The sequence below is a fragment of the Mustela lutreola genome, chromosome 7 (genome assembly GCF_030435805.1).
Source record: "Mustela lutreola isolate mMusLut2 chromosome 7, mMusLut2.pri, whole genome shotgun sequence".
NCBI lineage: Eukaryota > Metazoa > Chordata > Mammalia > Carnivora > Mustelidae > Mustela > Mustela lutreola.
Genome location: NC_081296.1, coordinates 124,454,472 through 124,471,678, shown reverse-complemented (window position 1 = coordinate 124,471,678; position 17,207 = coordinate 124,454,472). Strand labels below are relative to the sequence as shown.

General features: G+C 57.0%; 1 protein-coding gene across 6 annotated transcripts in view; it reads right to left on the bottom strand.

The window, feature by feature from the left end:
- Positions 1-6,841: 6,841 nt before the first annotated feature.
- TTC7B (tetratricopeptide repeat domain 7B) overlaps positions 6,842-17,207 on the bottom strand; it is a 247,450-nt gene continuing 237,084 nt past the window's right edge. For all 6 annotated transcript variants that reach the window (XM_059182508.1, XM_059182509.1, XM_059182510.1 and 3 more), the window contains one exon: positions 6,842-7,799. In XM_059182508.1, the coding sequence (XP_059038491.1) occupies positions 7,578-7,799 (222 nt within the window). In that variant the 3' untranslated portion in view covers positions 6,842-7,577. The remainder of the gene's footprint in view (positions 7,800-17,207) is intronic.

Genomic DNA, 17,207 nt, shown 5'->3' with positions numbered 1-17,207 from the left:
CGCCCGTGACCTTGGGGAGCAGACCCACTGGGGGTGTGGCATGGGGGGGTGAGGCTTGGCTCTGGCCTGAGTAATTATAAACACACTGGGGGAGACGGATGGACCATGTACCCTCCTGCTTGTTCTCCACATGCCCTGAATCTCTGCAGTGACCTTGTTCTGCCCATTTGAAGATGAGGAAACTGAGCCTCGGGAGGACTGGTGACCCAGTGACCCTCCCCAGGAGTCCTCAGAAAGCAGGCGTCCGGTCCAGATTCAGACTCAGCAAACAGCACAGGAGGGCAGGGCTGGGTCTCACCTCCCTGCTCAGGCTGGCCAGACCTAGGGCCACTGGTTGAACCTGTGGGGCTGAGGAGGTACAGTAGGGCGGAGGCCACCAGCTAGTCCCACCCCGGGGACCCCAGCCCAGGCCCCTCACCTCTTTCTCCCCACAGAGAAGGACTCTTGACGCGCTGGGGGAATCATGGCGCAGCTTCCAGCTCTGCCACAAATAGTTGTGTGTGGGAGGGGGAGAATGGAGCCGCTACATCCCCTCCCTGCCCGCCCAGGGCCGCTTGGTGTGTTCCGGGCTGCTCAGCCCTCCCCCTGTGCTAGGCAGAGAAGACAGAAGCAAGTCCTTGCGGTGCGCCCCTCGGACCAGGCACCGTGCTTCACTGAGATAGTGCTAGCACACACAATACCTCCCTGAGGGGAAGTGTCACCCCACTTTGAGACAGGAGCTCGAGACCCTTTTCCATCGGAGGTGACGTCATCATGCAGAACTGGGACTCCAGCCAGATCTGTGTGACCCACAGCCCAGTGGTCACCAGGAAACCCTATTGTCCTCGGAGGGTCAGGGGCCAACCAGCAGAAGACGGAGGAGGCAGGGAGGGCTGTGGAGGCTGTGGGTGGCCCAGATGGCCGGCTGGAGCTCCTAGCTCCGGATGCACTTGCGGAAGGCACCCCGGAACTGCCTGGTATTTCCCCGGAGCCAGCCCCACTGAGGGCCCGGACCCCCTGCTACAGCCTGGCCCCAAAGCCCCACATGGCGGTCCCACGGGTTATGTGCCCTGCCTGGCACCCCACATACCCTACAGAAGTTAGGCTGGGCAGCGCATTCTATCCCCACTGTACCCCGGAGCCCAGACAGGGATCGTGATTCAGGCCAGCGCAGAGCTGGACTGGGTCTCCCAGGGCACGGCCTTGAGAAGGGGGCCCCAGCTTAGCTCCAAAAGACCTTCCGGAGGAGCCCATGCTTGCCTGCCAGAGACCTTTGCAGGATGTCCTTTTCCGGGTCCCATCCAGCTGCTGCGGGGGGGGGGTGGCAGCAGGAAGTGAGTGACCACAAGTCCGGGAGGAAGGCCGGGGGCGGGAGTGGAGGGAGGAATAGCAGCTCTGGGCGTCAGCTTTCTGGCCCCAGCCCCGCCGTTGTGTGTGCACGGGGGACATGGGGACCTACCGGCCCCCTGTGGCCTCCCAATGGCTTATCTGCCCCATGGAAGGACTCAAGCAAGGTCTGGGGTGGGGGGCCAGTCAGTGCCTGGCTCTGAGGAGGCAGGAAGAAGCAGAGAGAGGAACTGAGAGAGGGACAGGGAGGGCAGGGAAGGCCCAGAGAAGAGCGCCCACAGAGGGTAGCCCAGGGAAGAGCGCCCACAGAAGGTAGCCCAGAGAAGAGCGCCCACAGAGGGCCCGGCCGCACGCACAGGCCTGAGAGTGCTGGTCACAGTTCTCCAGTTCCTCTCATGCCCTTGAGCCCGACCACGCATGTCCCGCCGACCCCGAGAGGTGGAGGGGAGAGAAGAACACGAAGGACACAGGAGGAGACACGGGAAGGGGGAGCCGAGCCGTCACCAGGGCCCCCCTGTAGGGGAGGCTGCGGTGCGGATGGGAGTGGGGACGGCGGGTGCTTTGGAATCCCCTTCACCCTATGGCCCAGTGTAATGGGTCCTGGCCGTGCAGGGTGTGTAAGTGTGTGTGGGGGGGTGTTGGGGAGGGGCTGCTGGGGCCGCTGGGGCGGGTCGGGGTGAGAAGCCCCCAAGGTCCTGCACCAACGGGGTAGAGGGCTTCCTGTGGGCAGACGGCAGGGGCACCCGAGGATGACTGTGGGACCACTAGGTAGCTCTGAGCGACCTTCTGCTGTGGTTCCATGCGGTCATGGACACGGACACATGCATGTGCTCCCTTAGGCCATGAAGACAGGTAAGGGCACAGACAGGAAGCCTTGGTTCTCACCTGGGGACACTGGAGCTCACATCCCTCCCAGGCCTGAGGCTGTGCAGAGCCCAGGCCTCCAAGATCCCCAAGATCCCCGAGATCCTTCTCTGCTGGTGGGGGCTGGCCTCCTCTCTTCCTTCACCTTCTTCCTCCTCCCCTCCCTGGTCCACCCCCCCCCCCAACCCCCAGGTGCCGTCCAGTGTTCTCCCCATCTTCAGCTTGCTCTCTAGGATGCTGAGAAGTGGGGGCCACAGGGGGAGGATTCCCAAGGTCCATCGGCCTCTGGGGTTGGGTGCTCTACCCGAGGAAAACACCTGCGCTCCTAGCTGAAGCCGCCCGCTGCCTCCGGCTGCTCGGGGACGCAGCTCCAGCACTTTCCGCCTCTGCCCTCTGGGTCCATCAGCGGGCCTCTCTGCCAACTTGAGTGTGGGCCCATCGGAAAAACACCCCAAGCCCTCCAGCTCCCCTACCTTCTCCATGCCCCTTGGCAGAGACGTGCTTGAAACAGACGTCTACGCTGCCATCTTTCCCCCCACTCTTGAACCAAATGCTTTGTCCTAACTGATCCATCCCAACAGGCTGCCCTAACTCAAAGGCCACAGGCTGGGGGACTGAAGCCACAGACATTTATTTCTGACAGTTCCAGAGGCTAGAAGACCAAGGTCAAGGTTCCAGGCCATCCGGGCGGGGGAGAGAGCTCTCCGGCTGGCTTTCAGGGTACACATGCTCGCATGGTAGACAGAGTGAGCGTGAGGTCTCAGCCGTCTCTTCTTACAAGGGCACTAACCCTATCGGATCAGGGTGGTACACATGGGACCTGATTTAACCTTAATTACTTCCCGAGGTTCTCTATCCAAACACGGACACAGTGGGGGGCAGGGCTCCTGGGGGACACAAGTCCGTCCTTAGCACCGCTCTTGCCAGGATCATCGCCCGCCTCCACGTTGGCAAACCCAAGGGTCATTCGGACGCGCCCTGCTGGACCTGTGGGCATGAGCCCAGCCAGCGGCCCCTCCTCCTCGGCCTCTGGGACTCAGCCTCCTGCTTCTGCCTCCCTCCCTCCTAGCTGCTTCTCTTTCTTTGTGGTTCCCTCTCCACTTCCCCAGCCCATTACCCTTGCCACGGCCTGGCACTCAGCCCTGGCGTTTCCCTTTCTGTCTACACTCGCTGCTGAGGCGGCCCCGTCACAACCCGGCTCACGGAGGCCCCCACGCTGACACCGTTGTCTTGGACTCCGGCCGGTCCTCAGCCGCGTCTGACGAGAGCTGCCCCTCACTCAGAGGCTTCAGAGGCGTCTGACACGCCAACTTGCCTCCAACAAGCACCCGCTTTCCTCCTCACCTCGCGGATCTGCTTTACCTGCAGTCCTGCGTGTGGGGGGGCGGGGCGCCAGCTTCCACATGGGAGCGCATCCTTTTGGCTCCGTCCTCGGGATATTCACGGTCCCACCACCCCTTACCACGTGGCCTGACCCCTGTTGTGTTCCCCTCGAGGACCACAGCAGCCTCCGGGCACCCTGTGGGAGGCTAGTCACGTCTGTCCTCCCCCAAAGACGTCCACCTCCTCATCCGTCACCGGTGAACGTGTGACTTTATATAGCGGAAGGGGCTTCGCAGATGAGATGACACGAAGGGCTCCGAGGTGGGAGAGCACCCTGTGGTTCGGCTGCGCCCACTGTCCCCCGCGCTGTCCTGCTGAGAGGCAGGAGGAAGGACCGAAGGGGGCTGAAGGCAAGAGGGGATGTAACAATGCTACAGGGAGGGAGAAAAGGGGGTGTCACGTGGGGCCATGAGCCGAAGAATGTGGGCAGCCTCTGGAAGCAGACTCTAGAACCTTCTGGAAGAACACAGCCCTGCCAACACAGACCTCCAAAACGGTAGAACTGTAAGTTGTTTTAAGCCACTAAGTTTGTGGTAATTTTTAAAGTTTTACAGCAACCACAGGAAGCCAATGTACACCCTTAATGTGGGCCACAGGACCCCACGGGATCTGGCCCCCGTGGCACCCTCTGGCTCATCTTCTTGTTCTCTCCTCCTTTACCACCCTGCCCCCCTCCCACCTCTGAGCCTTTGCAACTTGCTGTTCTGGCTTCCTGGGATGCCTTTTGCTCACAGATGCACCTGGCTAGTTCCGGCCAAATGGTGCCTTATCAGAACCTTTTCTTTCTTTAAAATAATAATAATAAGATTTATTTACTTATTTTAGAGAGAGAGCATGTGCATGGCAGGGAGGGGTAGAGGGAGAGGGAGAGGGAGAATCTCAAGCAGACTTTCTGCTGAGTGCGGAACCCCACATGGGGCCTGATCCCAGGACCCTGAGATCATGACCTGAGCCGAAGTCAGGAGTTGGATACTTAACCAACTTAACCACCCAGGTGTCCGTGTAAGGTTTTTCTGACCATGTCTATAAAATCGTGACTCCAATGCCCCGTGTCCTTCTGTACGTGTATCACTATGTACGTCTGGCCCATATGCCGTATTATATATTTTTCTATTGTCTTCCACAAAAACACAAGCCCCATTTATATGTACTGCTTACCCTTGGTGCCTATCGTAAGTGTCTGCTGTTCTAAACACTCTTTGATGGACGAATGAATGAATGAATGAATACATTTTACAGATGAGGAGACTAAGACCAGGGAAGGGGAATAAATCAAACACTGTGTCTCCCACATCCGCTGCCCCAAACTGCCTCTGCTGGGCAGCCTAGGGCACCTTTCAAAGGTTTATCCCTCAGGCCCTGGTCTGTCCTGGTTCTTACCCACTCAGTTTCTGCTCCCTGATCTATTAACAAATGAATGAATGCCTCCATTCATTCATGGGGGCCCTAGGCTAGAGGACCCGGAGGAGGGCTGGAGCCTGGAGAGACTGCGGTGGGGGAGGGGTGCTGGCAGGGTCAGGTTCTGCAGATCCCCGGGGAGCACAGAGCGCGGAGCTTGGCTCCAGGAGTGAGCTGGGGAAGCCGCAGAGCGTGTTTAGGGGGCAGAGGCCTGATCCAGTCCTCACCTGACACAGGACGCTCAGGGCTGCCCTGAGGATTGCAGGGGGCCAAGGCAGAGGCAGAGAGGACCCTGCGGTGGTCTGGCCAGAGGCCAGAGATAGAGGGCTGCTGGCTTCCCATTGGAGATGGGATCCTGGCAGAAAGGACAAGACTCGCTGAGAAGTAAAATATGGGGTGGGGAGCAGGTGGGATAAGGAAGAGGAATGAGGGGCTCGGGGAGAGTTCCTGGATGGGTGCGGGTGACCGTCCCTCCCAGGAGCCTGCTCCGCTGTCCCAAGCACAACAGGGAAAAGTCTGGGGCTCCAGTGCTCCAGCTAGGACTCTGGGACCTGGCCTCTCTCTCTCTCTCTCCTTGTGCTCTCCTTCTCAGGCAGGCTGCCCCACACAGTGCCCGCGGGCGGCAGCATCCCGAGGCTGCATCCCATCAGGATAGCAAACCCAGCAGAAAGAGTTTTTTCCGATATTCCCAGAACACAAGCCCTGGTGGGGGTGGGGGTGGGGGTGGGGGTGGGTCTTGTTGGCCAAGCTTGAACCACATACCCAAACCTGGCTGGACCCACAGTCTTTGAGCCTTGTGGCTGGGGAGCTGGGGAGGGAGTGGGACACCGTGGAGGGGCTGGATGGTGGGCCGGAGGACGGGAGATATCACTTGCCCTGCGCAGGCTGGTGTGCACGGGATTTTCTGACAGCAGGGCTCTGCATGGGGCTGGCTGGGGAGAGAATGACCAGCAGCGTGCCTGGAGGATTTGTGGGTCGCACCAGCTGCCTGCCTTCCGGGTCCTGATCCGGGCAGGCCTTTCCCTGTGCTCCTACATAGGCTGGCTCCAACCAGTGTGAACAGCCACCCCACTGGGCGCCTGGCCTTCCCGGCCAGAGTGTCACGTCAAAAATTCCATGACTGATGTGTATCTACAGCCTCAGATGCTGCCTGGCAACGTCAACGCTGAGGCTGGGGTGCCCACCTGCTCTGGCCGTGGCCTCTGCTCGCACGGTTACCTCCCCAGACCTCAGCTGACCTCACGCCTGCCTGCTGGTGAGTCAGGAAGATTGTGCTCAGCTCAGGCGGGGGAACCTCTGAATCGGAACTCAGGCCCCCCGCCCACATTTCCTGGGGAGCTGGCAGGGAACTCGAGAGGTCCGCTCAGCTTCTCTCTGGTCCTTGGGCTTTACTGTCCACTCTGCTGGAGTCCGTCTCTGGCTCCTTGCTCGGCGGGGAGCCTGCTTCTCCCTCTGCCTCTACCTGCTGCTCTGCCTGCCTGTGTTCTCTCTATCTCTCTGACAAATAAGTAAATAAAATCTTAAAAAAACAAAAACAAAATAAAAAACATAACCTTAAAAAAAAAAAGTAAGTCCAGCAGGAGAATGAGAGCCTTTCCTTACAGCTCCCTCTTTAATTGGGCCACTTCAGGTCACACGTTCCTTCCCAGGCCTCTGTGCCCACAAACGCTGATATTGATTGCCCGGGCCCGAGTCCCAGACAACAGAGGAGAGATGGGAAAGGTGAATTCCCATGGGACAGTCAGGGGGCCCTCCCAGCGCCTAGGGCTGACCTGGCCAGGGCAGGTGCCCCGTGCACACCGCTTCCCACCCCAGGAACAGCCTAAACCCCTTGGCTCTGTGGGCTTTCACCAACGACACGGGCCATGGGTCCATTTAAAAATCGTTTTATTATTAACATCATCTTCCCATTTAGCCAAGTGTCTGTCATGTATAAGGAATGTCGGTAAATATTCCATTTGAAGCTTCTTTGTACATATTTCCATCGATAAATAAACTCTGAATTCACATAAAAAAGTTAAACTTAAATAGCTCCTATTTCCTTCTCTTGTAACAGGCATATATTGGTGAAATAGAAACATTCTCACATCAGGCTTTGCTCTAAGTGAGGACAGGAATTCACACGGTGTAGTTACTGACAACAAAACCAAGAGATCGTCAGCTGGTGTCCTGGCTTGGACTAGGACTGAGGTGGGAAATGGAAAATTCACATTTGGTTTCCAGGCGGAGGTTGGGGCGGGGATGGTAGGGGAGGAGAGTCTACAGCTCTGATAAAAATAATCTGCTCTGCCACTGAATTTTACTTTTGAATATATTCGTCTACATTTGCTGATTAAGTCCATTATCATTTGACTTTAAAACGCAGATGTCGACTAACAAAATATGGCACATAATCCATTTTGAACAATGTCAGTAGGTTCAGAAACTATCACCGGGCTGGTCAGCACAACAACAGAAATGCACGTGGAGAGAGCAATGGACCGGGGCTCGTTCGCTTAGCTCAGTGTGGCCAGTCGCACGCTCCTCCATGGCCTTGGTGCGGGGGGCGCCCGGGGCGGAGGGGGGGCCTGGGGGCCTTAGCGGCAGTGAGGCTGGCAGGCGCCTGCTCAGAGCACCCGGGGGATGATGGTGAAGGGCACGGCTGGGCTGCTGGCCTCCAGCTCCAGGGCTGTCAGGAAGCACTCGGTGGCCGCTGCGTCGTTGCCCTGGGCTTGCAGGACCTCGCCCAGCCCGTTCCAGACCTCGTGGGCTGTCGAGTTCACCTGCACCGCATCCCGGAGGATCTTCTCCGCTAGACTGTAGCGGCCCAGCTGATGAAGGATCAGGGCCTGCAGGTGTCGGGGAGACAGACAGACAGTCAGAGGGACTCTGTAGCTCTAGGCTCTTACCTGTCCTTGAGCTCCTGCACGCTTCCGGGAGGCGGGCATAGATCTCTACTGGGCTGGCACACAGGGTAAGTTCAAGCTCCTCCTGTGCTTGTGGGCAATCATTCCAACAGTCGCTTGAACTACATATGAAGTGGCCCGTGTTTGGCCATTTTGAAAGATAAAAAACCGGCAATTTCACATGGTTCGGGTGAGTACTTAATGCCCAGGAGTGAACCCGTCAGGATGGCCAGTCTGTACTGACCCCATGGGCTGCTGCGCTGGGCATTCTGGCTGCTAATAGTTTTTCTTTTCTTTTTTTAAATTAATTATTTATTTATCTGACAGAGACACAGCGAGAATGGGAACACAAGCAGGGGAAGTGGGAGAGGGGAGAAGCAGGCTTCCTACTGAGCAGGGGGTCTGATGTGGGGCTTGATCCCAGGACCCCGGGATCATGACCTGAGCCGAAGGCAGATGCTTAAGAACTGAGCCATCCAGGCACCCCGTTAATGGTTTTTCTAACCTAGAGAAACGTCATTTGTGGCATTGCTGGTGGTCATGGTTAGAACACAACTTTTTTTCATTGCCCCTGCCTTTACTGCACCCTGCTCACCTCAAGCACAGCTGTCGTCTTACACAGCTTTATTTTAATTGTTTCTAAGATTGATTTTAGAGAAAGAGAAAGAGAGAAAGAGCGGGAGCAGGGGGAGGGGCAGAGGGAGAGAATCTCAAGCAGACTCCACGCGTCACTTGGAGCCCGATATGGGGGCTCCATCTCATGACCCTGGGATCATGACCTGGGCTGAAATCAAGAGTTAGACACTTAACGGACTGAACCACCCAGGTGCCTCCATTTTACACAGTTTTAATTAGGATGTAGGTGTTGGTCGCCAAATATTTTGCCATAACCCTGTTTCCGAGTCGTGCATCCCTACGACCGATGGGTTCGCCCCCTTTCATCCAACGATGGACTTTCATTTACTCAGTCTTTCCCTTGCGGGGCTGACCCTGAGGTTGCACCCACTCCCTTTGCTAAATCACACCAAGAAGAACATCTTTCCAGAAGCACCCCTGCACCCTGACAGAATGGCGCATTTCAAAGCAGTGACAGGGAGAGAGAGGGTCAGCTGGCTCGTGTCCAGCCCAGAAGAGACCCACGTAGGTTCCCGTCTCCCGAGATCCAGAGCAACTACTTAACGGAGTGGAACTGAACATGTCAATTCTCTGAAAGGATGATTTTCAGAGCTTTGAAGTGACAAAAACAAAACAACCCCCCCCCCCAAAAAACCCAACACTCAAGTTCAACGAATCCAATTAAAATAAAAACTTCTCTTCAAAGAAAAAAATGTCCGAAGTTAAAGAACTGTCTAGACAGTTGTGATTGCAGATGCACAGCTGTCCTCTAAAAGGTGCAGACAAAGACATGGAAAGTATGTAACCCCGACTGTTGGTAAAGAGATGCAGGTTTCAATAAGGAAGGTTCTGTGCTTATGAGACCAGCAGCGGACTGCACTGTCATGCTGATGTGAGAGCGGGGGGCAGGGGACCGACCCCTGACACTCTGCTTATGGCTCCAAGAGGGACACGACCCTGTGGGGATATAATCTGCAGGGTATTTGGAGAACCTAAAAAGAGGTATATCCTCTGGCCCAGTCAGGCCACTTTGGGGGAAATTTGCTCTAAAAGAAGAATCTCCAAATGGTTGTCAAGCTGGTTCCACGGAGCCCCTGTCCAGGGCTTCCATGAGGGTGACCCAGGTGGAGTGCAAGGCCTGTGGCGCCACAGCCAAGCAGAAGCAGGACCCCAGGGCAGGGGAACTGTGTGCCGAGAGCAGGGACAGATGTCCAGCACAGACCTGGCTTCCTGGCCGGACGATGGATGGTGACAATAGAGGACACATTCCCATCTGTCTGCGAGGCCCGCTTCTGTTGCTGTGGACAAAGATCCCGCAGTCGAGGAGCGCCTATCACATGGTGGGGAGATCTCCCCATGCACTCCCCCATTTTGTGGGTGAGTCAACTACGGCTCCTCCAGGCTGAGTCCCCAGCCCCGGGCGCCAGGCCAGCTACTACGGTGCTAGGCTAGAACCCTCATATGCTAACTCTTAGGGCCTGCATGAAATCCATTTCGGTGTAGAGTCCTGGTGGGGGAGGGAGGAGTAAGTAGGCACCTCCATCTCCTGGAGGGGTGCTGTCCCCACTCTGGCCCTCCCTCAGACACACTTGGGAGAGCTCGGTGCCCACTTCTCAATCATAGCGGCCATGCAGAGAGAACAGGACTTCCCTAGGAGGTGTGCAACAGGACTTGAAAGTCAACGAGCTCCTGCCTCTTTTCTTCCAGGGGAGGTCATCAGCTTGAGCTCACTCCAGAACCTTCCCATTCAACCAAAAGAGAAGTAAGAGGTGGGAGGGGGTTCTGGGCAGTGGCAGGAGCAGAGGCATGACCATGACAAGAGTCGCCCTACCCCACTTCTTTGAGATGTGACTTTGTCCCTGCATCACATTATTGAATACACAACCCTTTTCTGAGTGGCCCTACCACCCACGCTGGGTGTGCTGGGCAAAAGGGTGATGAGGGACAAGCCCCCTGGGGAGATGGAAAGAGGCATCCCTGGTTTCTTGGCTGAAGGCTGAGAACAGAATTTAGGTCCTGCTAGGCTCTGCCACAAAGCCAGGCCTGCACTCTTTTCCGCCTCTACAAGGAGTGTTTTCTCCCCATCAGCCATGAGGCTAGGCACATGTACTTGGCTCAGCTCACATTCCCACTGCTTTAGATACAAAGAGACAAGGTTCAGCAGACCAAGGGTCTTGGCCAAGGTCACAGGGCCAATGAGTATGGAGCTGCAGGCCAACCTAGGCCTGCCTGAGGCCAAAAGCGCCGTGCTCCCCTCTACACCTTCCTACCCGCTCACCGGCTCACTGCTGCCTCTGTCCCTTTAAGAGAGGAGCCTGGAGCCCCTGGGGCACTAACCCAGTTACATCTGAGCAACAGCTAATGGGCATCTACTGGGTGGGTCTTCCCTTTTATTTCTCCAACCATGGATCGCTGGCTCTGCTCCTGCCCATGCTTGTGATCCAGGCGTGGTTCCTCTCCAGGGGATGCCTGGAGATCATCCTGCATATTCACTCAAGGGCTAGGAGGGCTCCTTGTCCTTTAGTGGGCCACAGCCAGGCTGTGATCTTGAGGCTTGGGATGGATGTAGGTGCCAAAGGACTGCAGGGTTTTGTTAGCCAGAAAATGGGCCCAACGGCAAGTGGTGACCCAGGAGGGCCAAGGCCTGGGCCCAGCAAGACCCAGAGGTCATTACTCTCAGCAGCAGTGACCTGACCCACCCTGCTGGAGTGCGGACAAGGACACCAGCCTTTTTGCTGGGAATTTGGTGTAGAACATGGCAGGTTGCTGAATCTGGCTAAAGCTTATCCTGGGGGCTCCAGGGTATACAGCAGGGGCCAAGCCTACCCACCCGAAAAATGCCTGCAGAGAACCAGCCCACAGGCTAATCTGACTTAGCACCCTCCATATTGGGCAGCTGGGGATCTTCATGTTCTCTAGGGTTCTAGGGTTCCCATGGGCTTGGAAATTTCCAGCCCATATACCTGGACTTATATTCCTAATGTAGGAACAGGCTATCCTTTCCAGATGACCTTGAAGCTTCCTGAGCAATCTGTTTAGTGGAATTAATTCCTAAAGCTGGAGCTGCTCAGGGAGACATCAGACGCTTGCCAGGGGCTGCCAACTCAGGCTTGGCAAGGGAATGAAAAATCAGCCTCTGCCCAGTGCCCCAGCAAGCAAGAGCCGCTCAGAAATCAGTCACATAATGGGATCAACCAGGACAAGCTCCGGCTGGGGTCTGAGCCATTGCTGGCAGGTTGGCTAGAGGTGGGCTGGGACCTGGCTGTCAGCCCCCTCCACCAAGCCCCGGTGAGCTGTGAGAGGCCCTCCTTGGCTTTGTGGTGCTCTTATGCACTAGAACCCTGACACCTTAAAAAAAAAAAAAAAAAAAAAAAAGAATCCCGACACCTTTTCCAATTCTATGCGCCCTGCTTCCTCTCTTCTCCAACTATCAAAGGCCTGACTCCTGAGGCTTGAATTTGACTATTCTTACTCCTGGCTGGATCTTACTGTAGTACAGACCCCAGAAAGCCCATGCATTTCTGCAGGATGCATCCCCCAGCCCCCTTCCACCTCTCTGTTGTCACCATTCCTGGTCTGTCTGGCCCCTCCTGCTGGAGCTCTAGACCATCTGTTCAAAGCCCTATTGATTGCCATTCCCTCAAGATCCCAGGCCACACTGCACCTCCCCGGCCCCTGACCTTAGGCAAGACTACCCAGAGGCTTGGGTCTGGCTCCCAGCCCCCAGGCTGAAAGGAAACAGAGATTTCCAGGACTGACATATTTCAAGACCAGAATAACCCACCTTCTGCCCCATATCAAAATCCCCAACCCCACTGAGTGACTGTCCAGATCCTGGCCACGTAATGGGGATAGAGAGGAGGCCAAGGAGCAAGGCTGCTCTGGAAGCTTGGGGTCCCGTGCAAATCCTAACGAGACCGGGCGACAGCTGCATGCCAGGCGCTGGGCTGTGCCAAGGACCTAAGACCCTTGGCGGCAGGGAGTGGCCTAGCTTGAGACGTGAACTCGCATGGTTCATGCCTGCTCCTCGCACCAGATCGTTTCCTTCCCCGGGAGAGGCTGTGCAAACAGGCTCCCCGCCTTCTCCACCCTGGCGTTCCTGAACCCTACAGGTGAGGAGCCAGCAGGGCTGGCCTTCCTGGAGGAGGGGAGTCTCCCACAGGTATCTTATTTGTCCCTTTGGACACAAATGAAGACAGCCTCCCAAGCTGGTGATTATTATAATCAGGTGTTCTGTACAAACGAGATCTTGGTGCTGTACCAAATTGGAAGTAAGGGAGGAAATTAAACCTGTTATTTCAAAAGAGACAAAATGGACTTGGCTAATTTGAGGACAATTAGCCTCTTCCTCACTCATGTCCTGCGTGCGTGCGTATATGAGAGAGAGAGAGAGAGAATTGATGCCTGAGGACTGAAGACCTTGCCACATGCCATGGACAGGCTTCCTGCTCCAGCCTTGGGTCCGGTGACCCAGAGCAAAGGCTATAGGACCAAAGCCCCCCTGGGAGACTTCAGGCATTCCCTGTGATGCTCTGCGCAAGTGCCAAGTGAGCCCTTGGCTGGGCTCAAGGGCATGTCGCAGACCACTGCTGGTCCCTGGAGGGGGATGGGCACCGAGAGATAACATCCCTGCAAGGAAGCGTCCTTCCCGAGCGTCGAGCTGCCTCTGAAAAGCAGTCTTGCAGCTCAGCTCTAGCTGGGGATCAAGCAGCGGTTTGGTTGTAGCTCTCACATTTCCCAGGCGGGATGTTCCAGAAATCAAACCCTGGGTAGCAGGGTGGGGACGGGTGATCCCTCATGCTTGCCCTGCTTCAAGGGGTTCCTGCCGCGGACCCCACCTATGGGCGCCCCTCTCGGCTTCTGGAGCAGAGGCCAGCAGCTGCCCTTGCCATGGCAGAGCTGGCCTGGGTTTTGCAGAGGCCGTTGGACCTACCAAGGCCGGGGTGGGGGAGGTCGTCCCCTCTTGTTAGGACCCTGGGACTGTGATGGCAGCTAAAGCAAAGCGCATTTCCCCAGCCTGTCACCCTTTGGGACAATGACAGAGCTGCCGGGCTGGCTGAAGCCTGGGCATGGCTGTGCTGGCCAGAGACGGCTTGTCGCTGGGGGGTCAGGACCCAGGTGAAGGGTTCGAAAGATCTCTGGCACCGGCCAGAGGATCCGCGCAGCACAGGGGAAAGGCCTGGCATTCTCTTAGAGAGTTCGGAGTGGAGGTTAAGAGTGTGGCCTGAGGCTCCCTGGGACAGGGTGTGTACCAGCTCCACCAGTGACCTGGACGACTTCTGGGTCCCAGACGTTTTGTCTGTCTAAAGGGAACAACTTCTAACTCACAGGACAGTCGTGAGGCCCAAATGACAGCAAGTTCGTAAAGTGCTCAGTAAACCTCCGGTGAAGGGTCACCTTGATCGGCAGGATGACCATCACCATCAACCTTACCGACTGAGGGGAGGGGAAGCTTTTCTGGGATGCCCACGGTTGCAAGACCCTTCACTGCCAGCCCCATGTCCCTCTAGATAGTTCTCAGTAAGAGCAAGGACCATCTGATTCGTCCTTGCACACGCAGCCCCCAGAGGGGGGGTGGCACAGAGGAGGTTCCTCGTGTGCATCTGGTGAACCGATGGAAAGACGGACGAGCGGAGGCGTGGGACACTGTGCGAGGGTGGGGAGGACAGAGGTGGGCATGACTTCCTGCCAGTGCTCTCAACTAGCGTGCGCAGAAGTCCTGGCCTCAGGTCACCCTGTCCACACCGCCATCAGAGCCCGTGCACAGGAGCCTCCTCTGCCTTCGGGGAACATGAGCGATGCAGCTATCTGGGGGAGGGGGGCAGCCCCGCAGGGGAAGGTGCTCTGCTCCCAGTCGGTTGCCACGGCCTCCCCCCCAGGTACTTGGCCACGCACCACAGATCTGTCGCTGCTTAAGAAAACCCCAGCACCCTCTGCAGACTCTACTGACTCTCTGGCCGGGCACTCTGGCTCAGATGAGGAAACAGAGGGTCAGAGAGGAAATGAGCCTCGCATAAGGCCAGAATAGGACTAGATCCCTGAAGCGGCCGAGGAGGGGGCCTGGTGTGGTGCCTGCCACGGGGCATGGCCCTGAGTCTGTGACCCCACGTTCTGTACTCTGACTCGGCCCTCAGCCCTCGGGCCCCCGAGACGGAACAGGGGCCTCCTGTGGGCTCCCACTCCTCCCCAGACGTTGTGGGTGGACGGGACTGGAGTGTGCATTAGCTGAAGCAGAAGCATCACTGAGGAAACTAGCACGCTAGCCCCTGAGTCTTGTCAGGATTTGCCTTTTCCTTCCTGAGGATGCAATCCGTCAGACGGGGGCCGGGTGGTAGTGGCTGTGCTCTCAGAGCGATTTTCCTGTCAAACCAAAATATAAATAGCCTGCCAGGCAGGGCCGCCCTGAGAAGGCCACGGGAGCTGAGGGCTCCGCAGAGACCTTCCTGGAGCCGAGGTGGGAAGGCCAGGTGAGGGGCTGCCCACTGCCTCCCTTCCCCGGGCGTGGCCCTTTCTTCCCTGAGAGGATCAAAGGCACTGATAGTTCCCAGCACTGGCATTCTGTGGGCGCAGCCGAGGGGGCAGCGGGAGCCCCGCCCTGCTTCCCAACAATGTCTCCAAAAGGAGCTGAAATGGGGCGGGGGCGGGGCTCAGCGTCTCTCTCTACCTGGGTTCCGGCAGCTCTGGGGGAGGTCTGGTCTATACCAAGCTCTGTTTTATGTTTCCTTTCTGTGTGTTTTGAGCGTTCAGAAATGCACACTGCCTTGCCAGGGGGCTGAGTGTGTGCGTCCTGGCCAACGACGCTGGCCTTGGAAAGGCCTGCCTAACCAGGCCAGGAGCTCCAAAGGGCTCAGATGCTAGGTGTCCTGGGGGACGCCAAGGTCATCACTGTCCCTATAGCCCTTACACACGTCTGCCAGCCGAACCTCTGGAGGCAGGGGAGGCTCACACACTGCAACTCAGCCCTCTTTGCTCAGTCAGTCAAGAGAGACTTGGGGGTGCCCTGGAGAAGGGCCTCCTGGAGGGTCAGCGGGTCGGAAATCTGGAGTACGGACTGGTATGGAGTTGGTCTTTTCGTTTTGGCCATTTTACTTTGTTCTGGATCAGTTTCCACAAAGGCCTAGGCCCATCGTTCCCTGGAAACTCACGCCCGTCTAACCACAGAGAGCAGGCTCGTGTGTGGCAGCCACGGCCGCTAGCCGGGTTCCAGGTCCCGTCTACCTCACCTGGCCCTCATGCAAAAGCATTCATGAGACCACTTAACCTTTCGAGCAAAGGGCCTTAACATCCTGTACCAAGGACTCGGACTCAAGAGCAGGAAGGAAGAGGCTGAGGGACAAAGGGGAGAGGGAGACATGGGCTGAGCAGCTCCTGGGGAAGGGCCAGTGGCTGGACAGGCTGCACTGAGAAGGGACTCTCTGTGACGAGGAGAGAGGAAGTCAGGCCCCCACGGTAGCTGGCCCTGCTCCAGCTGTGGTGGGGCCAGCGGGGGGTACTACAGCAGTGTGTTCTCCAGTCTGCAGTTGGGCAGGCCTGGGGGCTGAGGGCAGGACAGACAACCCCTGGAGGCCTTCCCTTGCGGTGTGCTGTGAATTGGAGCTAAGGATTCCAGAACGGGGGAAGCAAAGACCCCAGCCCTTCCATTCCCTCCACCCAGGGAATGACCAGACATGCCTGAGAGGCTGTCTGCATCTCTGTTCACTCAGGATATCTGACGGCTGTGGGAGGCTGTGCTCCCCCGGGGCCCCTTTTCCAGGTCAAATGCTTTATTTGAAGAAATATGCCTTCTGGAGACCAGGCCTTTCTAGCATTGAACTCAACTCGGAAGGAAACAAAACTCAATTTTCTCCAAACCTCTTAAGCCAGCAGCCAACCATCCACGGAAGCAAAGCTTTTCGGGGTGAGGAGGGGGCTCAGGCCTCTGCTTTATGACGCACAAGCTCCTGCTGCAGTCTCTGACTGGCAGCCTCCCACTGTGGCTTACTCCCTCCAGTGACGGGGAGCTCACCACTACCCCGGGCAGCCCACACCATTAGTGGGCAGTATGAACTGTCAGTTAAAAATGTGAAGCCCTAATTAGGCTTTTTGTCTAATTCCCACTCTGATATTCATTGAGTCCTCTGGAGTCATGTGGAAAAGGTCCCCTCCCCTCCCCTTTTCACCAGACAGTCCTTCAGGATGTGAAGAAAGCTTCCAGAATCACATACACACATGCACACGCAGTCCAGGGCGTTAGAGGAACGGTAAACGCAGGCCGCCCTCGCCCCCCCCCCCCCCCCACCTCACTGAACTCTGCCACTGACCACAGCCCCCCAAGGACGAGCCATCAGGCTCCAAGACAGTGTGAGTGTGGCTTTCCTTTTCGTAAAGCGGGTGACTGGCAGCATCTTTTCAAAGCCGTCTCTCCTCCAGAATGGTTAGGAATATTCTGGAGAAGCTAATTTTGCAAATAGAAGCGCGACAGGCTGTCAGGCAGGAAGCATGCCAGCAGTGAGAAATGGGGGCAGTGCGGCCGGAAGCCAAAGGGCCTGCCCAGCCTCGCATGGATTTCACGCAGAAATCCCAATTTGGCCCCAAATTTCCTCCGGCCTCATTTCTTTGAAACTGGGTACTTCAGTGTTGGTGCCAAAATATCCACGTGCTGCGGCGGCTTGTAGAGGACACTCGCCGGGGATCACTGGGACCTTGAGGGAGGGACACAGCCAGCCTGCCAGCAGCTTCTGAGCACCAGCGACCCCC